We start from the raw sequence: 25,822 nt of genomic DNA, 5'->3' as shown, positions 1-25,822 counted from the left end.
TGATTTAGTTTCCGTTTGGATACCATTTATTTTGCTGAAAATTGAAAATATTGTAACAAAATAATTTTTAAACGTGTAAATAGTACCGTTGGACTTATTTGTAATGAAAATTTTGTTGAAAAAAGAGATTTGTGGATATCGTAAACAGTGTACGAGACCCACTGAAAGTGCAACAGCTTTGCTAAAATGCGCTTTAAACAAAACGTAGACGCAATATAGTGCATTTCAGCCCTATCCCAACGCATATTTAGTAAAAAAATATTTTAAAAATATTGTGAATTTGTCACTTCTTACCAGACATTTTATTGCATTGAACGCGTTTGTACTGTGCGTGGTGGTGTCAAAGAAAACGTCTGAGGACTTTTTTCTAGTGCTTCATTGAGTGATGAATAAATTATATCAATTCTCTCAACTTGTCTATATCAATAATTTAATATATTAAATAAATTAAAAAAGAAAAACCTTTTGAGTATAGATCGGACCAGCTTCTTTGGAACCCAAAGGATTAAGTTTTTTTTTTTGAAATGCCCCAAGGATTAAATTAACGCGGAAATGACTTGTAATGTGCATTGACTTCCACTGAAACAAAGAAATACGAAGCTACCGAGTAAATGCCCAGTCTTTCACTCAAACCGATGTGTCCCCACAACAAAGCACATCGTGGAAAAACGAAGCTACAACCCAGAATCATTCACTACACATTAATTCAAACCACAAGTTGCGGTGGAAAGTAAAAGACAGTTTTCAAGATCTCTTCTTGCCTCCTTTTTTTTCTTGCATAAACAACACAAAGAGGTATGTGTTTCTAATTCTATCCCCTGTTTCTTGCTCTGTTTTCGTTATGGGGCTTCGTAATAGAGAACAGATTACTATCTATTTTCATCCTTCACCACCGTCACAACGAAATCCACCACTACCAACACGGCCTTCTTCGGATCCTGGAAGTTACAGTCATAGCCAAAAGTATTTATTTGAAATCAGTTTGATTGTCATAGCTTGTATGGTTTGTGGAGTTCTTTTGGTTGGGATCATGTATGCAATAAAGAGGAGTTGCGACTCGAGGAGGAATAGAAGAATAAGGAGAAGAAATGCACCAATACTTTTTGATACCCAAGAAGATTTTTTTGATGAAGATCATGGACCTGTGATTGACCACCCCATATGGTACATCAACACCGTTGGTCTCCAACAATCTATTATTGATTCTATCACGCTTTGTAAGTATAGAAAAGATGAGGGGTTGATAGATGGGACGGAGTGCTCTGTTTGCTTGAGTGAGTTTGAAGAAGATGAAAGTCTTAGACTTTTGCCTAAGTGTAGCCATGCTTTTCATGTACCTTGCATAGATACATGGTTAAGATCACACAAGAATTGTCCATTGTGTCGTGCCCCTATAGTTAGTGACAGTGCTGGTTCTCAGGTAAGTGCAGCTGTGCCTAATTTGAGTGCTCCGGGTTCAAGCCAAGAAACCCAGTTAGAGAATGCTGAAAACCATAGTGGAGTGGAAAGCAATCAAGTTGGAAGTGGTGGGACTAGTGAAAGTCAGGCTGGTGATGTTAATATTGGTGCTTTACCAATTGCTGATGGTAGATGTGCTGAAATATCAATGAAAAATTTGCATAATTCTAGCGGTGGGAATTGTCATTCTCGAGTACTAAGTAATTTGGCTGACAATCAACGAGTTGTAGAACAAGAAATGCAACCAATGAGGAGATCAGTTTCGCTGGATTCTTCTTCTGCCTCAATGATTTATCTTGCTGTAGCTAATGTTGTTACTGACCAAGAAAGTTCAAAGGCTCAATTAGTACCCGTAAAAAGTTCGAGAAAAAGTTCTGTTGCTAAGAGGGATAGCGAAACTTCAAGCATATACAAACTGATGAAAAGTTCTTCAATTGGGCGTTCTCTGCAGAAGGGGCCGGTTTCAATGAAAAGGTCTTTTTCGTCTAGTAGGAAATCCAGACATTGCACAAGTTCAAGCTCAATCCTTCCCATGTGAAGATGATGGTTTCCCAATTTTTATATCCATAGTTTCGTGCTGGTGACCAAGTCAAGAAACTTCACTGGTATTCTCAAAGAACTTGGACATTATCTACTACTATTGTTTCTGCACCAATATATATGTACATTATAAAACCATATGCTGCTATATGAAGGACAGAAAGAAGCTGTCTCTGGAAGTCTGGTTCTTGTATGATGAAGCAACATCAATAGGATGTTTTTTATGTCACAATATTAAGTCTTTTTCTAGCAATTCGAACATGTGGCTATAAATGAGTGCGGTTCTAATATTTTGCTTCTGAGTTCTGAAAAAGTGAATTTGCAGTTTGGCTATTGTTATTAAAGTTTTTATTTTGAATGTTTATATTTTTCAAGAGAAGTATAATGATATTTCAGAAATTATATTGTTATATAAGTTTATACCTTGAATGTTTATATTTCTCGAGATAACTTATAATGATATTTCATAAATTAGACTAATTTCATTTTTCAATTCTCTTACCACTGAACCCCCCTTTTTATTTTTATAAATGCTTCTCTAACATATATTCATTATATTTTCCTTTGCATGGTAATTTCCATCTTGTCGGCTTATCTCCACTCTACAATTCTAATTATAATGACCTGAGATTGCCCTTGGGTTTCTGTTGTTTTGCCACTATAACTTCTACTATGTGGGAGGAGTTATATATATGCTTAAAAAATTTGATATGAAGAATTAGGCCCTGTTTAATTTGTGTGGAAATTGCTAAGTAATGCAAGACTGGAATCCCATTCTGTGTTTGTATGGTTAGTTGACCGTGAATGAAGGGGGAAACAGTAAACCATGATGTATATCTATACAAAATTTCCTCGTGGAGTGGGGGATGATAAGTTGTCTCTGAGGTTGAATAGGAGTGGTCAATTTGATGTTCACTCTTTTTATAATGCTATCCGTGGAGCCGGCTTATTCATTTCCATGGAAGAATATTTGGTGCTAAGGTCCCCAGGAGGGTGTATTTTTTTTTTGGTGGTCAGCTGCATGGGTAAGATTCTCACAATTGATAATCTCATCAAGAGGGGTTTATTGCTAGTCAATTGGTGTTGTATGTGTCATTGCAATGGGAAAATCTAGATCATCTATTGATCTATTGTGAGATTGCATATGCATTGTAGAGTGAAATCTTTAAGATGTTTGGGATTTACTGGGTGTTGCGGGACAAGGTAGCATCGCTCCTTGGCACACTTGGCTAGGTAAACATTCCTTGAATGTATTGAACTTGATGCTGGTGTGCGTGATGTGGTTAGTATGGAAAGATCTCAACAGTCATACTTTTGAGGAGAGTGTGAGATCTATTGATCAATTGAAGTCCTTAATGCTTCATACTTCTTCGAATGGTCTCAGACATGGGGTCCATTTTTTATTTCCAACTCTCTCTTTGATCTTTTTGATTGATTTGCTTGTATTTTTTCAAGGTGCTTTAAGTTCATTGTCGTGAACATAGGGTATTCCTTCTTTTGCATTTTCTATTACTTAAATTCAAAAAAAAAAAAAAAAAAGGATAAATTTCATTCCCAACATAAGAGTGATTGGGACTCCGCTGAGTGGTATACCATCCTGCATTCCATCATCCCATGTGAACCAATTCTAGACATATTAGGCACTTCGATGTTAAATAAGAGAGCTTTATAAATGGTACCGATTAATTGGAACTTAAATTAGCTTGAAATTCTATGCATATTCATTCACATGAAGATCTTGCCACCTCAACAATTGGTGATCATTATCAGGATTCTTGAATGGTATAGACTGGCATACTAGAAAATGAAAGCTTGAATTTACTGAAATATTCAATCGACTGAATTAAATTTTGATTTGTCAACATATATTTTCCATAATAATGAACTTTCTCTAGAAAATATTAGTATAAGAGTACTGAGGCAGCCAACTGGGAGATTAAAAATATGGCCATTGGACATCCATTATAAACTCTCTTTACTATCAGGTTGGGACTTCTGCTATATCTCAAGATCTGCAATTTTTGTTACTCACAAACTGGCTGCATGGGCTGTTTGTTGTAACACTCGTGGCCTTTCCCTATATCCCCTATCCTAGCTGGATTTTTGTCAATGAGTGAGATGGGTGTGGCCCCTTTATTCCTTTGTACTAATTTTCTTGGAGTCCTTTTGGGCCTCAATAGATGTGTAACTAAATTGTACAACCAGTCACATAAAGCTGCTATCGTAGTATTAAATGGAGAGCATCTGTTCCACGAAATTGACTCTTTCCATTAAGGATACTGTTCCAACGCGTATTGAAAAGTTTCAAGCAAGCTTAGGGATTGATTGTTTATACATATTACAATATGGTGTGTATAATATGACTGGTATGCAGAAGACTATTGCATATACAAACTTCGCCACCAGCCTTGGGCTACTAATTAAATGCTTCAGGGCATTCAACCACATAGGCAAATTCACAAAATTTGCATACTACATTGAAGTGCTACTACCATATATTTCTCAAGGGAGTTTATTCTTTACAATTCTGTAATATACATGTTTTTTTTTTTTTTTGGGAATTAAAATTGCAGAACTTTATTGATGTAAAAAAGCAATACACATTAGTATTAAACATAGCTCAGTGTGTCCATAAGCCATGCACTCTTCTCTGCAGAAACTAACAGCAGAGAGATGAGTGAACTTAGCAGCAACCATACTTAAAACGTGAACTACAAAAATTGCTCTCCCAGGCTCCCAGGCACTAAAAACCAGCATATACATCATATCTGCAGCAAGATGGCTTAGTTTGAGAGGTCTGAGAAAGGAAAACTAAAGAACCCAGCTGAGCACCCCAATCCCGAAGTGATGTAGAGCAACAGCCACCTGCCCCCATAACTCCACCGCTAGAGAATTCCTTACAATAAAATGATTTGGTTCATTTGTGGTCTCACATAATGGTATTGTGTTTGTGTGCAAGTGCATGCACCTTAAATTTCTACCCTCAGCTTCAAGCTTGCACTTCTCACAATTCTTTTTGCTGCGAATTTCATTTTCATGNTTTTCTTGGGAGCCTTTTGGGCCTCAATAGAGTGTAACTAAATTGTACAACCAGTCACATATGTATCGTAATTAAATGGAGAGCATCTGTTCCACGAAATTGACTCTTTCCATTAAGGATACTGTTCCAACGCGTATTGAAAAGTTTCAAGCAAGCTTAGGGATTGATTGTTTATATTATTACAATATGGTGTGTATAATATGACTGGTATGCAGAAGACTATTGCATATACAAACTTCACCTCCAGCCTTAGGCTACTATAATGCTTCAGGGCATTCAACCACATAGGCAAATTCACAAAATTTGCATACTACATTGAAGTGCTACTACCATATATTTCTCAAGGGAGTTGTTCTTTACAATTCTGTCTTTAATATACATGTTTTTTTTTTTTTTTGGGAATTAAAATTGCAGAACTTTATTGATGTAAAAAAGCAATACACATTAGTATTAAACATAGCTCAGTGTGTCCATAAGCCATGCACTCTTCTCTGCAGAAACTAACAGCAGAGAGATGAGTGAACTTAGCAGCAACCATACTTAAAACGTGAACTACAAAAATTGCTCTCCCAGGCTCCCAGGCACTAAAAACCAGCATATACATCATATCTGCAGCAAGATGGCTTAGTTTGAGAGGTCTGAGAAAGGAAAACTAAAGAACCCAGCTGAGCACTCCAATCCCGAAGTGATGTAGAGCAACAGCCACCTGCTCCCATAACTCCACCGCTAGAGAATTCCTTACAATAAAATGATTTGGTTCATTTGTGGTCTCACATAATGGTATTGTGTTTGTGTGCAAGTGCATGCACCTTAAATTTCTACCCTCAGCTTCAAGCTTGCACTTCTCACAATTCTTTTTGCTGCGAATTTCATTTTCATGGTGAATATCTCCATCCCCTCTTAACTTTGATGCACACTGCACAGTATTGAATATTGGGAACTTGGCAGTGACATTGAAATCGTTTCAAATTTATCTGATTCCACTTCCCATGTTACCTCTTTCTTAGCAACTCAAAGATGAGGCCAAATTTACAATCCGGAGAATAAAAATAATCATCCTCCAACACACACAATCCATAGATGAACAATAGAGATTAGTCTAATAATTTGAAACTCACTTTCAACCGCCATCAGATTGTGGTTTACGATTTATTTTCAAGATCTTCTTGATACGTGTTCTGTAAAAGCGATTACTACAGTTGAGATAGCAGAAGTTTTGATACCTATTTGTTGTGTGTATAACCAAATACTAAGGTTTTAAATGAGTTAAGTTGAGCCAAGTATTAAAAGTTCAGCTTTGTTCATTTAATTTTATTTCAAATACGAGCTAAGTTTGAGCTCATCACCAAATAATATTTACATGTTTAAGCTTAGTTCATTGTCCAACAAACTCGAACTTGTGCATAAGTTACTTGATTAACTTATTCTTTTTCCATATATATTAAAACCATGACTGAATTTTATTATCTCTTTATAAATCTATGAATCTTTATTATGAGTGGCCCAATTATATAATTAATAAACTACATATAATAATTTGATATCATATGAACCTATTTACAAACTTATGCAATCTAATTTCAAGTCTATAAAAGTATATATTCATTGCTGGACCAAATTAAAGGAGGATTGAAACTTCTAGTCTAATTTCCTTCTTAGAGTCGGTTTTGTTTTCTTTTTAATTATCAGCTTATTGTCACCGTCAAATTATGTATAGTTGTTTTGACCTTTTCTAAACAGAGTTGTTATCCACACATGGTATATACATATACAATTAGGAATTTTAATGGGGAGGATGAAACAGGATCATGGGTTCTCACCCCTACCCGTAGAAAATTTAGCCTACCCCATACCCGTCCTATGAGGCCACACTCACACGGTCACATTGCCACGCCTCACCCTACACATAATTTTGGAAAATAATATATTAACAAATATATAAAAATAAAATAATATAGATAACAAAATAACAATATAAAACATAATTCAACAACACAAACCAAACCTTTACCAAATAATAATCCTCAATAAATTTTTGGAGAAATTACACTTTTTCCCCTAAATTATATCATCTTTTACACTTATCCCTCTAATTTAATTACGAGAACACACATACTTTACCCTCTTAAAATATTACCCGTGTAACATTTAAACTATTACTCATGTAACACTTTGCATTCCATTCTATGGTTAATAGTTTAGGAAAGTAAGTAAGCATTCTCATAGTTTAGGAGATAAGTACAACATGGAATATAGTTTAGAGGGGTAAAATGTGTATTCTCATAATTTAAGGAGATAAGTGTAAAATGAATCATAATTTAGGGGAGTAAAGTGTAGTTTACCATAAATTCTTAACTTATTTATGTAAGGGTGTTTTTGATTTTTTTAGAAGTATATAAAATATATAGGGATGAAAGAAAATATGACTAAGGTGGGAGGGGACAAAATTTCATCCTGTCCCCTCCCCGTTCCTCTTTAGATGGCAATTTTACCACGATTCATGTAGAACCACTCTGTTCTTTGCATTGAGTAATATATATAAAGGTTGAAATTGACATCCATATATGTAGTGATGTGATAATGAAAACTCTGATACTGGTTTGTTGTGTAAATGGATCTCCAAAAACAAACACCCAATACGTCCATGTAGCAAAAAGAAAATTTCACTAGGAATTAAGAGAGATTTCAGAAGCATTAGAAAGCCCAATACAATCGATAGTGCTCTCTTACTCAAACAATAGACAAACACTCAAAATCAAACTGTGTTCTTCTAAGCGTCTTATTTTCTCTTCATGTGGGAGGATACTTGAGCCAAAGTAAACAAATCATTTGTAATATTTTTCTATTTATAATGCTTTAATACATATTTCTTGGTGGAGAAAGAAGACCTTAGTGGACAAGAAATATCAACTTACCATTATTGCTTTTTTGGTTAAGCTTTAATTTGTTTTTGGAACTTAAAGGCATATGTGATTTGAGAGAAGTCTCACCAAGTTGGAGAAGCGTTAAGGATTTGTATTTGGTGGATCAATTTGCACCTAAGTTTATCAAATCCTCTCTCTATCTTGGAATGAATTCAGCTACCAAATACAAATCCTTAACACATCTCCACCATGACAAGACTTCTCTCAATTCATAAACGCCTTAAGTATCAAAACCAAATTAGAGCCTAACAACAAGAAAAAGAAAAAGAAAAAGAAAGCACAAATTATCCCGGACTACTTCTAAATGCACCAATAGGCGTCAAATGCATCCAAAGGTGCTGAAACATGAAGCATATTAGTCAAGTCCAACTAATGTTCAAACTTGGCCCCACCTACTACCTTTGTAAGCACATTGGCAGTCACAATTTTCTAAAGAAGAATATTTTTTTGATCAACAAAGTACTTATGATCCTTGGACAAATATAACATTAGGTGTTGTAAGCCTATTTATTGAATTTCTCGAAGTATTTTTTTTTAATTTTTAATTTTAATATATCTTTTTCCACAATACTCAGATTTACGAAATAATCAAGAAATTCCTCAAAGAGAACAACTCCAAACGTCTAAGTATCGAACCTTATCTTTTATACCAATTTGTTGTGATAGTAAAAGTTCTGATTCCATTTTGTTGTGTGGAAGGGTCAATGATGCATTTCTCAAACCGAGTATGAGTTCCCTAAGTTGGCTAGTATGCTTTCTCGCAAAATCTAAGGAATTAAACATGTTAATTTTTAAAGTGGAGATTTGTTGAAATGACTTGAATTTAAGTGTTTAGCTCCTTTTTGGATTTGACACTTTACCCCTCTAAACTATTCCTTCTTGGTTTGAGTTATGTTAATATGCCACAGACCCTTTTGCACCACATAGAGTGCCTATTATTTCCTGCATTAGTATACATTTTGGTGAGCAGGTTCGTCCATTGTGAGTAGTTGAGGAACATCAACACTACTGTAGTCTTAACATATATAGTTAACTAAAAGTGTTTGAAGTCTACCAGAAAAACAGAAAAAAAAAGCCTTTGAAGTGATAAGTCATGACGCAATTGAATTGTAGCTGAATCCTGTAGAAGCTTAAATATTATTCTCAAGGATGTCAATGACTATCACTGACTTTAACAAGACCGGACAAAATAACGTTTATATTTTCCATTCATGCATTATTGGTGTCTAGCTATAGTCTATACAAAGTGCTTCGGTGCAGATATCTATGCCATATAAGCATCGATTGAAACTAAGAAAGCTTTAGATCTTCCGAGGCTGTTCATGGCAGCCGTGCCTTGTACTTCACCCAATAGTTGGCTTTATGCCTTTATAGATTTTCTTTTGAACTTTATAGCTCTTCTTTGTCCTTGCTTCGGACCTCGTAATGAAAAATAGAATCTCCTTGATATTGGCCTTTTCAGGGTAGGTCTTGAACTTTTATAAAGACGATGAAATTTTTGTCCCATTTTAAAAAAATTTAAATCTCCATTCTGGGAACTATCGTTTGCTACAATTAATCCCTTAATAATACTTTCTTTCATCCTAGAAAGAAGTTGAATAACCATAATAAAATTGACTTCAAATGTTTCAAAGTTTTATCATTGGTTCTTGATATCGATGGTAGTCCTGTTAACGTAGGAATGGTATTTGAAAATAGATGGTTAAAATAATGATGCGTAGTGCCTAATTTATAGTTACACACACTCCTCCGATCCATGCAAACTCACAACTATATGAATAGTCAAGTCCCTCCTCACAATTGCAACCCTTTAACTAATATTGTAATCTTTAATTAGTAGTCACACTTAATATAATTTAATGATCATCTCTTCCTCTCTATTATATACCTAACTACCTAAAAAAAAAAAAAAAAAAAAACTCAAAAGTTAGCACTCGTTACTATTAGTCCCTGATATGGATTGTAGTCCTATTAACGTCAAAATTACATGTAGGAGTGGTATTAGAAAGTTGATGGTTGGAATAATCTTTTATTTATTTATTTATTTATTTCCTCCAGCAAGATGCTATTTGAAAGTAGGTGGGTAGAACAGTAATGTATAGTTCCATACACACTCTTCTATGAAAAGTCACAACGCTAAGAATAGTTGTACTTACATCCCTCCTCACAATTAATTACAATCCTTTATCTAATGTTGTAAGCCTTTAGGTTGCCATATTCTTTCCATATCAACAAAGATGAGGACCGGAACCAGAGAAAAAAAATTTTAAAAAAATTGAGAGGGAGAAATATGAATTCCTAAATGGTTTAGTTATAATTGGATATCACGTGTGTTATCCAACCTAAATTCCCCTAGATGTTATTTGTTAAGTTCCTTTAAAATCTTCAAGGATTATGCAAGATTTAGGAGGTTGCTCGTTGCTAGGGGAAGTTTTCACTCTGGAAACTTTTAACAAGGTGTGGCACTGTCGTCCCTTCCTTGGAAGGAGAGTGTGCCCCTTGCGATAACATTGTTATTGCAAGGCTAGTGGTTTTTCTTTTCGGGGCTTGGGAAACACTACATGAGTTTTCAGGTTGTCTTTCCCTATGGATGGAAGACTTAACTAAACACTGGAGCTCTTTATCTCTCTCGGATAGAGAGGGCCCTGGTCTATGTTTGAAGAGCGAGCAAGCCATTATTGAATATGGCATTGTTGCAAGATTCATAACCAAATGTCCCTTAAACATTGATGCCATTGCCACCACCTTCACCCCTCTCTGGAGATCCAAGTTGGGTTTCAATGTCAAGAACATTGGTGATCATGTTGTCCTCTTTTCTTTTGACAACAATACAGACGTTGATCGTATTCTTTCATCGGAGCCTTAGAGCTTCGACAATCACATTATGGTTTTTTCCCGCTACGGTAATGATGCTTCAGTCAAAGCATCAAAGCTAATGAAAGTCACCTTTTGGGTTCAAGTCTATGACATCCCAATGCGTTTCAGGAATAGAGAGATTGTAGAACAAATATGTGAGCCAGTAGGAAAGATACTTCACCCTAACGAAGCTACAGACTGGGATGGAGGCAGCTTCATAAGAGTCAGAGTGTTGGTCATATCTCTCAGCCTCTTTGCAGAGGAAGACTCATAACTCTATATGATGGCAAGGTTCACTGGGTCTCCTTCAAATATGAATGCTTCCCTAACCTCTGCTACTAGTGTGGATGTCTCATGCATGATGATAGAGATTACGAGTCTTGGATTGAGAGCGAAGGTAGCCTTAGACTCGAAGACCAGCAATTTGGGTCTTGGCTCCGAGCACCTCCCTTCATTGCCTTGAGGAAGAAAGTAATTTCAGTCCCAAGTTTCTTTGTAGTGGTACACTCATCCTTAGGCCAAAGGCTTATAAGGCATGAGTGGGAGGTGTCTCTTCCCGATGTGAGACTAAACAAATCCTTGAGGACTAAGACTTAACACCATTTTCGAAGAGGACAATACCTGATTGGGGGCCGAGACGAAAGTCCTCCCACACTCACCAAGGCCAAGATTAATGCAGCCAAAAGGAACTTAGACTATGATGTGGTTAGAGTATTAAGAGCAGAAGTCAATGATCTTCTGCATAAAGAAAACTAGATGTGGCAGCAACGTTCGAGAGCCCTTTTCCTTAAGTGTGGTAGCCGTAATATGAGCTATTTTCACAATAAGGCTTCCCACAGATTTCGACGAAATAGAATCTCGGGGTTAAGAAATTCTTCTAATTCATGGTGCATGGAGGACAATCAGATCAAAGATATAGCCTGTGATTATTACCTCTCCCTGTTCACCTCATCCCATTTGATGGAGTTGTCTGAGATCATGGAGGCTGTTAAACCTTTTGTCACGGAGGATATGAATGTTGAACTCCTTAGACCTTTTCTTAAAGAAGAAGTGGAAGATGCCATCAAACAGATGAAACCCATAACAGCCCCAGGCCCTAACAGTATGCCACCCCTATTCTATTAGTCTTTCTGGTCTTTGATTGGTGATGATATTTGCTTTGCAGTGCTTGATTGTTTGAATAATTGCAAAATTCCTAGAGAAATAAACAGCATTAATATCACCCTAACGCCGAAGGGTAAATCCCCTGAGTTTATCAATGATTATAGGCCGATCAACCTGTATAATGTAGTGTATAAAATTGTCTCAAAGTCCTAGCAAATAGACTTAGAGTTATTCTACCAACTGTAGTATTAGAGAACCAGAGTGCCTTCTAAGCAGGGAGGGTCATCACAGACAATATCCTTTTGACCTTTGAAACTCTCCACTACATGAAACACTATCAAAAGGGTAAATTAGGATATATGGCTCTGAAGTTAGACATGAGCAAGGCTTATGATCGGGTTGAATGAGTTTATCTAGAGACTATTATGAAGGGAATGGGCTTTGATGTAAGCTGGGTTGCTCTAATCATGGAATGCATTGCAACCATCAGCTACTCTATCCTTATTAACGGTGAACCTTTGAAAGTGATCCAGCCTTCAAGAGGATAACGCTAGGGTGAACCACTGTCACCCTACTTATTCCTCCTTTGTGCAGAAGGCCTTCACAGTCTTTTACAATAAGTGGCAGAATCTAGATAGATCCGGGGTGTGTCCATATGCAAAAAGGGCCCTAGACTGACTCACCTATTTTTTGCTGATGATAGCTTGGTTTTTTGCAGAGCCTCCTTAGATGAATGCCAAAAAATTCAAGCCTTGTTGGAATGTTATGAGAGGGCCTTCGGGCAGTAGTTGAATCGGAACAAAATCGCCCTATTTTTTAGCAAATCCACTCCTCTAGACATTTTGGATCAGATCAAAGAATCACTTAGTGTGCAAGAGATCAAACAATATGAAAAGTACCTTGGCCTTCCATCTCTAGAGGAGAAAAAGAAGAAAGTAAGCTTGCTTTATATCAAGGAAAAGGTTGTGGCAAAACTCCAAGGGTGGAAGGAATAGCTTCTTTACCAAGCTGGCCATGAAGTACTCCTCAAAGCAATCATACAGGTAATTCCCACCTATGCAATGAGCTGCTTTAAGCTCCCGATCACCCTTTGCAATGACATTGAGGCCTTGATTAGGAAATTTTGGTGGGGTCAAAGGGGTAATCAGAGGAAGATCCATTGGACCAAGTGGAGCTCACTATGTCAACCAAAAAGCTTGGGGGGTATGGGTTTCAAAGAACTCCAAAAATTTAATGACGCCATGTTTTCCAAACAGGTCTGGCAGCTGCTGGACAACAAAACCTCACTGTTTCACAAGTTCTTTAAAGCAAAATATTTCCCAAAGGGCTCCATTTTTTATGCTAAATAAGGTAATGGTTCATTCGCTTGGAAGAGCATATTGAAGGGCAGGGAGGTGGTTAGTAGAGGCGTGCAGTGGAAGGTGGGAAATAGTTCCTTGATTCGGATTTATCACGAAAATTGGCTCCCTAATCCTTATAATAAGTGAGTGGTGTCTCCGAGGGACTTCCTTGGCAGTGATGCTTAGGTTTCAATCCTAATTGATAGGGAACAACACTGCTAGATTAAGGAAGCAATTAACAAAATCTTCTTGCCCCACAAAGCTACTTTGATCAAGTCGATCCTGCTCAGTCTTAGTGATTGTGAGGATAAGTTGTTTTGGCCTCATAATCCTGATGGCACATACTCAATCAGATCGGGATACAGACTTCTTATGGAGGAAGAGTTAAAGGACCCACCATCATCTTCAGATTTTTCGCTTACTAAAAGAATATGAAAGGGCATTTGGAGCTTAAGAGTCCCCAATAGAGTCAAAACCTTACCATGGAGAGCTGGGTCAATCTCTCTGCCTTCAAAAGCTAATCTGATGAAACGAAAATTGTAAGCGATGACCTCTGTCCTGAGTGTAAACTCAAGAGTGAAACTTCGCTTCATGCTCTGTGGTCTTGCCGTGCAATAGCTCCAATCTAAGAGGTCAAGTTTGCTTGGTTACTTAAGATCTCTAGCAATTGCAATTCATTCTTGGATGTCATTCAGCTTTGCCAAGAACACAGCAACCTCTTTGAGCTGTTTGCTATGATTGTGTCTCTAATTTGGGCTCGCAGGATCAGCTTCGTGTTGGTGAAAAAATGGTCCAGCTGGAGAAGATTAATGCCATGGCCGTGGATAACTTGTAGGAATACTAGAGAGCATTGTCATTGCCTCACTCACCCCCGAGGGCAACTATAACCTCCAAATGGCTTCCTCCCAGTGGGTTGGGTGAAAGTCAATTTCGACGGGGGCAAACTTTAAAGAGTAGAACTTAGCAAGTCTGGGATGTATTGTTCGAAACAACAAAGGTCTTGTTATGGTTGCCTTTACACAAACTATTCCACTACCTACCTCAATAGAGATGGTAGAAGTGTTGGCAGTGCATAGTGCTATAGGTTTTTGTAAGAACTAAGTCTAGCTAGATCAGGTGATAATCGAAGGTGATTCGAAAACTATCATCAGAGCATTAACCAGCTTTGGGCACATGATTAGGTACATCAATTTATTCTCTTAGCTTTCCAGGATTTACCCTTTTGTCATACTCGTAGGCAAGGAAATAGAGTAGCTCATAGGCTTGCAAGATTAGCGTGTAAGTTTTCCCAATTTCATGTCTAGATGGACGACTTACCCCTTGATATTGCATCTGTGTACCTTTATGATCTTCCTTAATATATTTCCTCCCTCCTCTTCCTAGGGTGGTTTCTCCCCAAAAAAAAAATGTTGTAAGCCTTTATTAATAGTCACTTTATTTATCAAGAAATTTGTAACTCAATTAACGCTTTATAGTGTTTTCAATGGAAATGTTTAGATTTCAAATCCCACTTCTTTCATTCTAATTATCGAAATTATTAAGAAAAAAAAAATACACCTATTAGTATTATGTAGATAAGACTTCTATATGAATAGCTGTAACCATCCCAAAAAGTAATACAATAAGTAATGGGATACAATTAATTTGATCGTGATGCCACACTTATAGCTCCTGGTATATTCATGTTATGGGAATATAGTAATTTGAACTCTCTCAAATGGGCTTGACAAAGTGATTATATAAAATTGATCAAAACAAAGATAAATTATGTTTTTTTTTTTTTTTATTATGTTGAACTTTTTCTTCACCATTCCAAACCCCAAAAAATATCAAAGTGTTACCCTTCAATTTTCATTCTCAAATATAAATAAAAATGGATTATTGTTGAGTGTCCTTCAGTGGCAATTGGGCTGTGATAGATGTAAGAAGGAAGAGAGGGGACAAGTACCATTTCATTCCTTCCCACGAAGTGAACATGTTTTTGTACATTCCTTTCGCGTTTCAAGAATAATTTTCATCCCGCAGCCACAAAAAATAAAAATAAAAAAGGATTATTTTTATCTTAGTCATTAATTATTACCATATTTTTTTTAGAAGATGAAGGATTACAATTTGATCGGGAATAAGAGTACAGGAGCTGGGGCCTCCCTGAACATAATTGTTTCTAAAACTAGAAATTTTTTTTTACTCTTTCGCTTGATCAAACTTAAATTAAAAATAGGGAGCCAATTTTGTTTTTTTTAGCCCTTTTCTAGCCTATATATTAAAATATTAAATTCACGCATCCATATATATTTTGAGTTTATGCGATCAACCATTGTATTAGTATCATAAGGAAAGTTAATCATTTAAAGTCTTTTTGGCTACAAAAATGACATCATGTAATAAAAAAATGATGTATTATTGTTTTATTGGATAAACTAAACTTGTGAAATAAAGTTATGTGGCATTTACGGAAAATATGAATGAAGGGATTGTTGATGCAAGTAGAATATAACTTTAGGTATAAATTCTAAATTATAAAATTTCAAGGTGTAACCCTAAACTTTAGAGCGTAGTTTGCACTTTAGCCTTTTATTAATTAACAAGTTGATGTGGTAAGAAAATAATTGGTGCTATTTAAACAACATAATAAAGAAAAATGCAAAAGCTATCACAATTTTTTTAAAAGAAGAACTACATAATACTTAATACACCACTGTCAGTTTTTTTAAGACCTTCTCCCCTCTCCTTGTGTGTGTGTGTTAAGGTGGTCGATACCATACTGGTACCGGCCGGTATGTACCGTACCAATACATATACTGGTATTGAAATTTCAATGTTTCATATCGGTTTAAATAGTGGGTGTACCGGCCATATTGGATGATTTCAGGTATTACCGGCCAGTATGCCATACCAGGCATACTGGCTAATTTCGGGCATTACCGGCCGGTACAGGGAAAAAAAAAAGCTTTTTTTTTTTTTTTTAATTTTTTTAATTTTTAGTTTTGTAATTTTTGAATTTTTGTAAGNGTGTCGTGCGTGGTAGCCAGGAGGGATGTCCCTGAAGTACCTAACGCTCCTCCCCGAGGCACACCCTTATCGGAGGAGACGTGCAAAATCACGTCATGGCTGGTGCTCGAGTGTTGCCGTCTTCAACGGCCAACGCTCGTGATATTGGAGAGAATCAAGGAACATCATGGGGAGGGCTTCCGGTGCCCCTGCGTCGTGCCTCTCTTTGTTCCAGCTCCGCCGCACCAGACAAGGAGTTTTGGTGGCCTTGAAGCATGCTAGCCTAGCCCCATTCCCTCTAGCTAATTTTAGAACAGGTCCACCTGGGCCTCTGTTTGTAGAATTAGCTTGTAAAACTAGCTTTAAAACAAGCCTGCCTGAGCCTCTGTTTGTATCTTGTACTTTCCGTTTAATAAAATAATATGACGTTCCTTTTCTTTCTGTTGAATCTCTACTTTTCTGCAATGTTTTTTTTTTTTTTTGGTGCGTCGCTACCAACCTCCCGTAAAATAACTACTTAGGAACGATCGCCCGTTGCGCCAGCCAGTGCACTAATCCTCCCCACAGACGGTGCCAATTGTAGGGACTCAGTTTAGAAAGGTTCCCTAGCAATACATTTCTAGAGAGTGGGACGAAGGGTTAGGCCCTAATAGACTAGCAACGGAACACAAGCCACTTTTCATCATTGAAGGGGAGTGAACCTAATTTACAACTAAGGGTAGCTCCTCGACACTTGTCCGAGGAGGTTCCTCCCCCCTGACTGCTTTGCTCGCCCTTCTTATATAGTTCTCCTCCTCCTCTCCTATTCTTCATTCTGTTGATCATCCATTTGCCTTCCCTCTGACCGTCTGTCCCATCAGAGGCCTTATCAGTATTCGAGTGGTTCATCATAATCAATGTTACCATGTCAAGGGGTTACATCCCTATTAATGCGGCCAGGAGGGTTAGATGAGCGTATTTAGTGTGGAGGTGACAACCTGTTCTAGGCCTGTCCCCCACCTGAAATTAGCTTCGGTACGCCGAGGACAGGGATGTCCTCGGCGGGGTCCAAAAAAGCAAAGGTCTTCATACACAGCCTCGGACGATCATCCCTCCTCGGCATGGGCCTTGGGCCAAATGCAAGATGGGCCCAGGCTACGAGGCCTACGGGCCCCACAATAGTATCACTCAAAATAAAAACAGCTTAATGTTTTCTTTTTAAGTTATTTATTATTATTATTACATGTTCTAAAATTATTGATGTGGTAAATGTTTTTAATACACATCATTAATAATGTTTACATTCCATGTTAAACCATATTTATTACTTTGTGAGTCAATCTCATAATTAAAGTCAGATAAAATAAAATTACATAATAGCCATAAGCCTTGGGCTCATTGGCATAGCCCTCTTCTCCTTTGTTAAATTCCCCTCATTGTTAAAAATACATAATAGATACGACAATGTTTTCCATAGTTTTACAAATTTTTGAAATATTAAATTCAAGCATCCCTATATATTTTGAGTTTATGCAATCAACTATCATATTAGTGGCATAAGGAAACTTGTAAGAAAAATAAATCTAACAAATAATTGACATTTGAACAATAATGATAAGGTAGAATACTGTGCATAATACCAAGTCGTTTCTAAAACTTTTACTAAAATAATTATATTTACAGAACTTGCGTGCACACACACACACACACACATATATATATATATATATGGTTGGGTTCAAGTTACATATGGTGTAACTCTAAGTAATGTTACACTACCCAATAACTTATTATTGAATTCATATTTTGAAAATCTCACCGTTAGACTACATGTGCTATATGTTTTTAACATGCATGCCAAGTTTTATACCAATTAGATGTTATTTACTATTCGATCCATAAATTCATATTTTATGCAATATTTTAAACTACAAAAACTTGAATTTAAATAATTGATTGATGACATGGCTATTGACATTTGATTACCTTGAAACTTTGTAAACATGGAGAATATACAAAGATAATATAATTCAACGATTGATTTGTTAAAATTCGCATCCAATTAAAAAATATTAAGTGGTGTAACATTACTTAAAGTTCCATCTAGTGTAACTTGAACACAACTCATAGATTTTTAAGAGATCTAACGGTTGAAAATAACATCATTAATATTATTGTTTTTTACCATATTAATATTATTACCTAATTAATACTAACAGTCTCTCTCACCTTATTTATTATTGCTTTCAAAATATCAATTTAATTTAGAATAATACTATACATACATTGCCAAATTCCCACCATCTGCGTCTTTTGGATCCTTTGGTCGAGAAACATCACCAATTACTTCACAAATTTTCTCGGCAGCAGCCACTGTCATGTACCTCAATGGAATTCCATGAATTTGAACCCAAAAACTCGTCCTCTCAAATTTGAGTTCATGCAGAGGGTCTCTTTCTCATATCGTTCCATGGCCACCAGGTGCTTGTCGAAGCTCCAGGGCTCACTCATGAGGATTCTGTCCACATCATTCTTGTCATCGAAGGTGAACAGTACCTTATGATCCCCCAAAGACTTAATCTTAAACCCATTCCGAGATCTCCACAATGGGGTGAAAGTTTTGGCGATGACATCGATGCTTAAAGCTCTCTTCGTTGAGGACTTTTTTCTAGTGCTTCATTGAGTGATGAATAAATTGTCTATATCAATTCTCTCAACTTGTCTATATCAATAATTTAATATATTAAATAAATTAAAAAAGAAAAACCTTTTGAGTATAGATCGGACCAGCTTCTTTGGAACCCCAAGGATTAAGTTTTTTTTTTTGAAATGCCCCAAGGATTAAATTAACGCGGAAATGACTTGTAATGTGCATTGACTTCCACTGAAACAAAGAAATACGAAGCTACCGAGTAAATGCCCAGTCTTTCACTCAAACCGATGTGTCCCCACAACAAAGCACATCGTGGAAAAACGAAGCTACAACCCAGAATCATTCACTACACATTAATTCAAACCACAAGTTGCGGTGGAAAGTAAAAGACAGTTTTCAAGATCTCTTCTTGCCTCCTTTTTTTTCTTGCATAAACAACACAAAGAGGTATGTGTTTCTAATTCTATCCCCTGTTTCTTGCTCTGTTTTCGTTATGGGGCTTCGTAATAGAGAACAGATTACTATCTATTTTCATCCTTCACCACCGTCACAACGAAATCCACCACTACCAACACGGCCTTCTTCGGATCCTGGAAGTTACAGTCATAGCCAAAAGTATTTATTTGAAATCAGTTTGATTGTCATAGCTTGTATGGTTTGTGGAGTTCTTTTGGTTGGGATCATGTATGCAATAAAGAGGAGTTGCGACTCGAGGAGGAATAGAAGAATAAGGAGAAGAAATGCACCAATACTTTTTGATACCCAAGAAGATTTTTTTGATGAAGATCATGGACCTGTGATTGACCACCCCATATGGTACATCAACACCGTTGGTCTCCAACAATCTATTATTGATTCTATCACGCTTTGTAAGTATAGAAAAGATGAGGGGTTGATAGATGGGACGGAGTGCTCTGTTTGCTTGAGTGAGTTTGAAGAAGATGAAAGTCTTAGACTTTTGCCTAAGTGTAGCCATGCTTTTCATGTACCTTGCATAGATACATGGTTAAGATCACACAAGAATTGTCCATTGTGTCGTGCCCCTATAGTTAGTGACAGTGCTGGTTCTCAGGTAAGTGCAGCTGTGCCTAATTTGAGTGCTCCGGGTTCAAGCCAAGAAACCCAGTTAGAGAATGCTGAAAACCATAGTGGAGTGGAAAGCAATCAAGTTGGAAGTGGTGGGACTAGTGAAAGTCAGGCTGGTGATGTTAATATTGGTGCTTTACCAATTGCTGATGGTAGATGTGCTGAAATATCAATGAAAAATTTGCATAATTCTAGCGGTGGGAATTGTCATTCTCGAGTACTAAGTAATTTGGCTGACAATCAACGAGTTGTAGAACAAGAAATGCAACCAATGAGGAGATCAGTTTCGCTGGATTCTTCTTCTGCCTCAATGATTTATCTTGCTGTAGCTAATGTTGTTACTGACCAAGAAAGTTCAAAGGCTCAATTAGTACCCGTAAAAAGTTCGAGATCTAAGAGGGATAGCGAAACTTCAAGCATATACAAACTGATGAAAAGTTCTTCAATTGGGCGTTCTCTGCAGAAGGGGCCGGTTTCAATGAAAATGTCTTTTTCGTCTAGTAGGAAATCCAGACATTGCACAAGTTCAAGCTCAATCCTTCCCATGTGAAGATGATGGTTTCCCAATTTTTATATCCATAGTTTCGTGTTGGTGACTAAGTCAAGAAACTTCACTGGTATTCTCAAAGAACTTGGACATTATCTACTACTATTGTTTCTGCACCAATATATATGTACATTATAAAACCATATGCTGCTATATGAAGGACAGAAAGAAGCTGTCTCTGGAAGTCTGGTTCTTGTATGATGAAGCAACATCAATAGGATGTTTTTTATGTCACAATATTAAGTCTTTTTCTAGCAATTCGAACATGTGGCTATAAATGAGTGCGGTTCTAATATTTTGCTTCTGAGTTCTGAAAAAGTGAATTTGCAGTTTGGCTATTGTTATTAAAGTTTTTATTTTGAATGTTTATATTTTTCAAGAGAAGTATAATGATATTTCAGAAATTATATTGTTATATAAGTTTATACCTTGAATGTTTATATTTCTCGAGATAACTTATAATGATATTTTATAAATTAGACTAATTTCATTTTTCATTTCTCTTACCACTGAACCCCCCTTTTTATTTTTATAAATGCTTCTCTAACATATATTCATTATATTTTCCTTTGCATTGTAATTTCCATCTTGTCGGCTTATCTCCACTCTACAATTCTAATTATAATGACCTGAGATTGCCCTTGGGTTTCTGTTGTTTTGCCACTATAACTTCTACTATGTGGGAGGAGTTATATATATGCTTAAAAAATTTGATATGAAGAATTAGGCCCTGTTTAATTTGTGTGGAAATTGCTAAGTAATGCAAGACTGGAATCCCATTCTGTGTTTGTATGGTTAGTTGACCGTGAATGAAGGGGGAAACAGTAAACCATGATGTATATCTATACAAAATTTCCTCGTGGAGTGGGGGATGATAAGTTGTCTCTGAGGTTGAATAGGAGTGGTCAATTTGATGTTCACTCTTTTTATAATGCTATCCGTGGAGCCGGCTTATTCATTTCCATGGAAGAATATTTGGTGCTAAGGTCCCCAGGAGGGTGTATTTTTTTTTTGGTGGTCAGCTGCATGGGTAAGTTTCTCACAATTGATAATCTCATCAAGAGGGGTTTATTGCTAGTCAATTGGTGTTGTATGTGTCATTGCAATGGGAAAATCTAGATCATCTATTGATCTATTGTGAGATTGCATATGCATTGTAGAGTGAAATCTTTAAGATGTTTGGGATTTAATGGGTGTTGCGGGACAAGGTAGCATCCCTCCTTGGCACACTTGGCTAGATAAACATTCCTTGAATGTATTGAACTTGATGCTGGTGTGCGTGATGTGGTTAGTATGGAAAGATCTCAACAGTCATACTTTTGAGGAGAGTGTGAGATCTATTGATCAATTGAAGTCCTTAATGCTTCATACTTCTTCAAATGGTCTCAGACATGGGGTCCATTTTTTATTTCCAACTTTCTCTTTGATCTTTTTGATTGATTTGCTTGTATTTTTTCAAGGTGCTTTAAGTTCATTGTCGTGAACATAGGGTATTCCTTCTTTTGCATTTTCTATTACTTAAATTCAAAAAAAAAAAAAAAGGATAACTTTCATTCCCAACATAAGAGTGATTGGGACTCCGCTGAGTGGTATACCATCCTGCATTCCATCATCCCATGTGAACCAATTCTAGACATATTAGGCACTTCGATGTTAAATAAGTGATGTAGAACAGACAACACATGCCTTCTTGGAGCAGCAAGGGCACAGGAAGTCACAACGCAAGATCAAAGGGGGTGCCAGTAGGGGCCATCAGAGGTAACAGTGTCGGAATTGCATGAAATTTGGCAGGTTGAAGGGAAACGGCGTTCTGATCCAGATTCCTTCGTTAAGGCCCCGAAAACAATGTTTTTGCTATTTATAGTAATATTTGTTTTTCCTTAATAACTTTTAGTTTAAAAGTCAAAATAAGGTCCCGTCTGTTTTGGGACGACCCTTAAGGTCAGTAGTTTATGATTCTGCGTTTAACTCAATTTTGCCATTTTTGGTAAAATTCGGTAATTTTATCACCTAATCGCTTAATTAGTGCGAATTAGGGTTTTAAACGTTTTTGCTCAGTATTTATATGTTTTGTAGCCGTCAGAGGCAAATCAGACTATTATCAATAAGCACAGACATTTTGTCAATTTTCTTTTCTGGTGGATTCCAGTTTTATCTCCTTATAGATTCAGGAAAACCCCTCGTGGATTCAAGGTTTACTACCCAGGAACTAACAGTTTAGTTTCTGTTTCATCAAGAGAGCATCATGTGTGCTCTTCTTCAGGCTTCCGTGACATCAATAAGAGAGCTTTATAAATGGTACCGATTAATTGGTACTTAAATTAGCTTGAAATTCTATGCATATTCATTCACATGAAGATCTTGCCACCTCAACAATTGGTGATCATTATCAGGATTCTTGAATGGTATAGACTGGCATACTAGAAAATGAAAGCTTGAACTTACTGAAATATTCAATCGACTGAATTAAATTTTGATTTGTCAACATATATTTTCCATAATAATGAACTTTCTCTAGAAAATATTAGTATAAGAGTCCTGAGGCAGCCAACTGGGAGATTAAAAATATGGCGATTGGACATCCATTATAAACTCTCTTTACTATCAGGTTGGGACTTCTGCTATATCTCAAGATCTGCAATTTTTGTTACTCACAAACTAGCTGCATGGGCTGTTTGTTGTAACACTCGTGGCCTTTCCCTATATCCCCTATCCTAGCTGGATTTTTGTCAATGAGTGAGATGGGTGTGGCCCCTTTATTCCTTTGCACTAATTTTCTTGGAGTCCTTTTGGGCCTCAATAGATGTGTAACTAAATTGTACAACCAGTCACATAAAGCTGCTATCGTAGTATTAAATGGAGAGCATCTGTTCCACGAAATTGACTCTTTCCATTAAGGATACTGTTCCAACGCGTATTGAAAAGTTTCAAGCAAGCTTAGGGATTGATTGTTTATATTTATTACAATATGGTGTGTATAATATGACTGGTATGCAGAAGACTATTGCATATACAAACTTCACTACCAGCCTTAGGCTACTAATTAAATGCTTCAGGGCATTCAACCACATAGGCAAATTCACAAAATTTGCATACTACATTGAAGTGCTACTACCATATATTTCTCAAGGGAGTCTGTTCTTTACAATTCTGTAATATACATGTTTTTTTTTTTTTTTTTGGGAATTAAAATTGCAGAACTTTATTGATGTAAAAAAGCAATACACATTAGTATTAAACATAGCTCAGTGTGTCCATAAGCCATGCACTCTTCTCTGCAGAAACTAACAGCAGAGAGATGAGTGAACTTAGCAGCAACCATACTTAAAACGTGAACTACAAAAATTGCTCTCCCAGGCTCCCAGGCACTAAAAACCAGCATATACATCATATCTGCAGCAAGATGGCTTAGTTTGAGAGGTCTGAGAAAGGAAAACTAAAGAACCCAGCTGAGCACCCCAATCCCGAAGTGATGTAGAGCAACAGCCACCTGCCCCCATAACTCCACCGCTAGAGAATTCCTTACAATAAAATGATTTGGTTCATTTGTGGTCTCACATAATGGTATTGTGTTTGTGTGCAAGTGCATGCACCTTAAATTTCTACCCTCAGCTTCAAGCTTGCACTTCTCACAATTCTTTTTGCTGCGAATTTCATTTTCATGGTGAATATCTCCATCCCCTCTTAACTTTGATGCACACTGCACAGTATTGAATATTGGGAACTTGGCAGTGACATTGAAATCGTTTCAAATTTATCTGATTCCACTTCCCATGTTACCTCTTTCTTAGCAACTCAAAGATGAGGCCAAATTTACAATCCGGAGAATAAAAATAATCATCCTCCAACACACACAATCCATAGATGAACAATAGAGATTAGTCTAATAATTTGAAACTCACTTTCAACCGCCATCAGATTGTGGTTTACGATTTATTTTCAAGATCTTCTTGATACGTGTTCTGTAAAAGCGATTACTACAGTTGAGATAGCAGAAGTTTTGATACCTATTTGTTGTGTGTATAACCAAATACTAAGGTTTTAAATGAGTTAAGTTGAGCCAAGTATTAAAAGTTCAGCTTTGTTCATTTAATTTTATTTCAAATACGAGCTAAGTTTGAGCTCATCACCAAATAATATTTACATGTTTAAGCTTAGTTCATTGTCCAACAAACTCGAACTTGTGCATAAGTTACTTGATTAACTTATTCTTTTTCCATATATATTAAAACCATGACTGAATTTTATTATCTCTTTATAAATCTATGAATCTTTATTATGAGTGGCCCAATTATATAATTAATAAACTACATATAATAATTTGATATCATATGAACCTATTTACAAACTTATGCAATCTAATTTCAAGTCTATAAAAGTATATATTCATTGCTGGACCAAATTAAAGGAGGATTGAAACTTCTAGTCTAATTTCCTTCTTAGAGTCGGTTTTGTTTTCTTTTTAATTATCAGCTTATTGTCACCGTCAAATTATGTATAGTTGTTTTGACCTTTTCTAAACAGAGTTGTTATCCACACATGGTATATACATATACAATTAGGAATTTTAATGGGGAGGATGAAACAGGATCATGGGTTCTCACCCCTACCCGTAGAAAATTTAGCCTACCCCATACCCGTCCTATGAGGCCACACTCACACGGTCACATTGCCACGCCTCACCCTACACATAATTTTGGAAAATAATATATTAACAAATATATAAAAATAAAATAATATAGATAACAAAATAACAATATAAAACATAATTCAACAACACAAACCAAACCTTTACCAAATAATAATCCTCAATAAATTTTTGGAGAAATTACACTTTTTCCCCTAAATTATATCATCTTTTACACTTATCCCTCTAATTTAATTACGAGAACACACATACTTTACCCTCTTAAAATATTACCCGTGTAACATTTAAACTATTACTCATGTAACACTTTGCATTCCATTCTATGGTTAATAGTTTAGGAAAGTAAGTAAGCATTCTCATAGTTTAGGAGATAAGTACAACATGGAATATAGTTTAGAGGGGTAAAATGTGTATTCTCATAATTTAAGGAGATAAGTGTAAAATGAATCATAATTTAGGGGAGTAAAGTGTAATTTACCATAAATTCTTAACTTATTTATGTAAGGGTGTTTTTGATTTTTTTAGAAGTATATAAAATATATAGGGATGAAAGAAAATATGACTAAGGTGGGAGGGGACAAAATTTCATCCTGTCCCCTCCCCGTTCCTCTTTAGATGGCAATTTTACCACGATTCATGTAGAACCACTCTGTTCT

The 25,822-nt window shown here is 36.3% G+C and overlaps 2 protein-coding genes across 2 annotated transcripts; both read left to right on the top strand.

The window, feature by feature from the left end:
- Positions 1–575: 575 nt before the first annotated feature.
- Positions 576–2,288, top strand: LOC111986048 (RING-H2 finger protein ATL54). The gene has a single exon (XM_024017686.2). It carries the CDS (start codon positions 842–844, stop codon positions 1,994–1,996), a length of 1,155 nt encoding a protein of 384 aa, XP_023873454.2. The 5' UTR covers positions 576–841; the 3' UTR covers positions 1,997–2,288.
- Positions 2,289–19,110: 16,822 nt separating this feature from the next.
- Positions 19,111–20,813, top strand: LOC111990865 (RING-H2 finger protein ATL54). The gene has a single exon (XM_024022639.2). The coding sequence runs from the start codon at positions 19,379–19,381 to the stop codon at positions 20,519–20,521; it is 1,143 nt and encodes a 380-aa protein (XP_023878407.2). The 5' UTR covers positions 19,111–19,378; the 3' UTR covers positions 20,522–20,813.
- The last annotated feature ends 5,009 nt before the right edge of the window (positions 20,814–25,822 follow it).

The sequence above is a fragment of the Quercus suber genome, unplaced genomic scaffold (assembly GCF_002906115.3).
Source record: "Quercus suber isolate HL8 unplaced genomic scaffold, Cork oak 2.0 scaffold_17, whole genome shotgun sequence".
Lineage (NCBI taxonomy): Eukaryota > Viridiplantae > Streptophyta > Magnoliopsida > Fagales > Fagaceae > Quercus > Quercus suber.
This window is presented reverse-complemented; position numbering and strand designations above follow the sequence as displayed.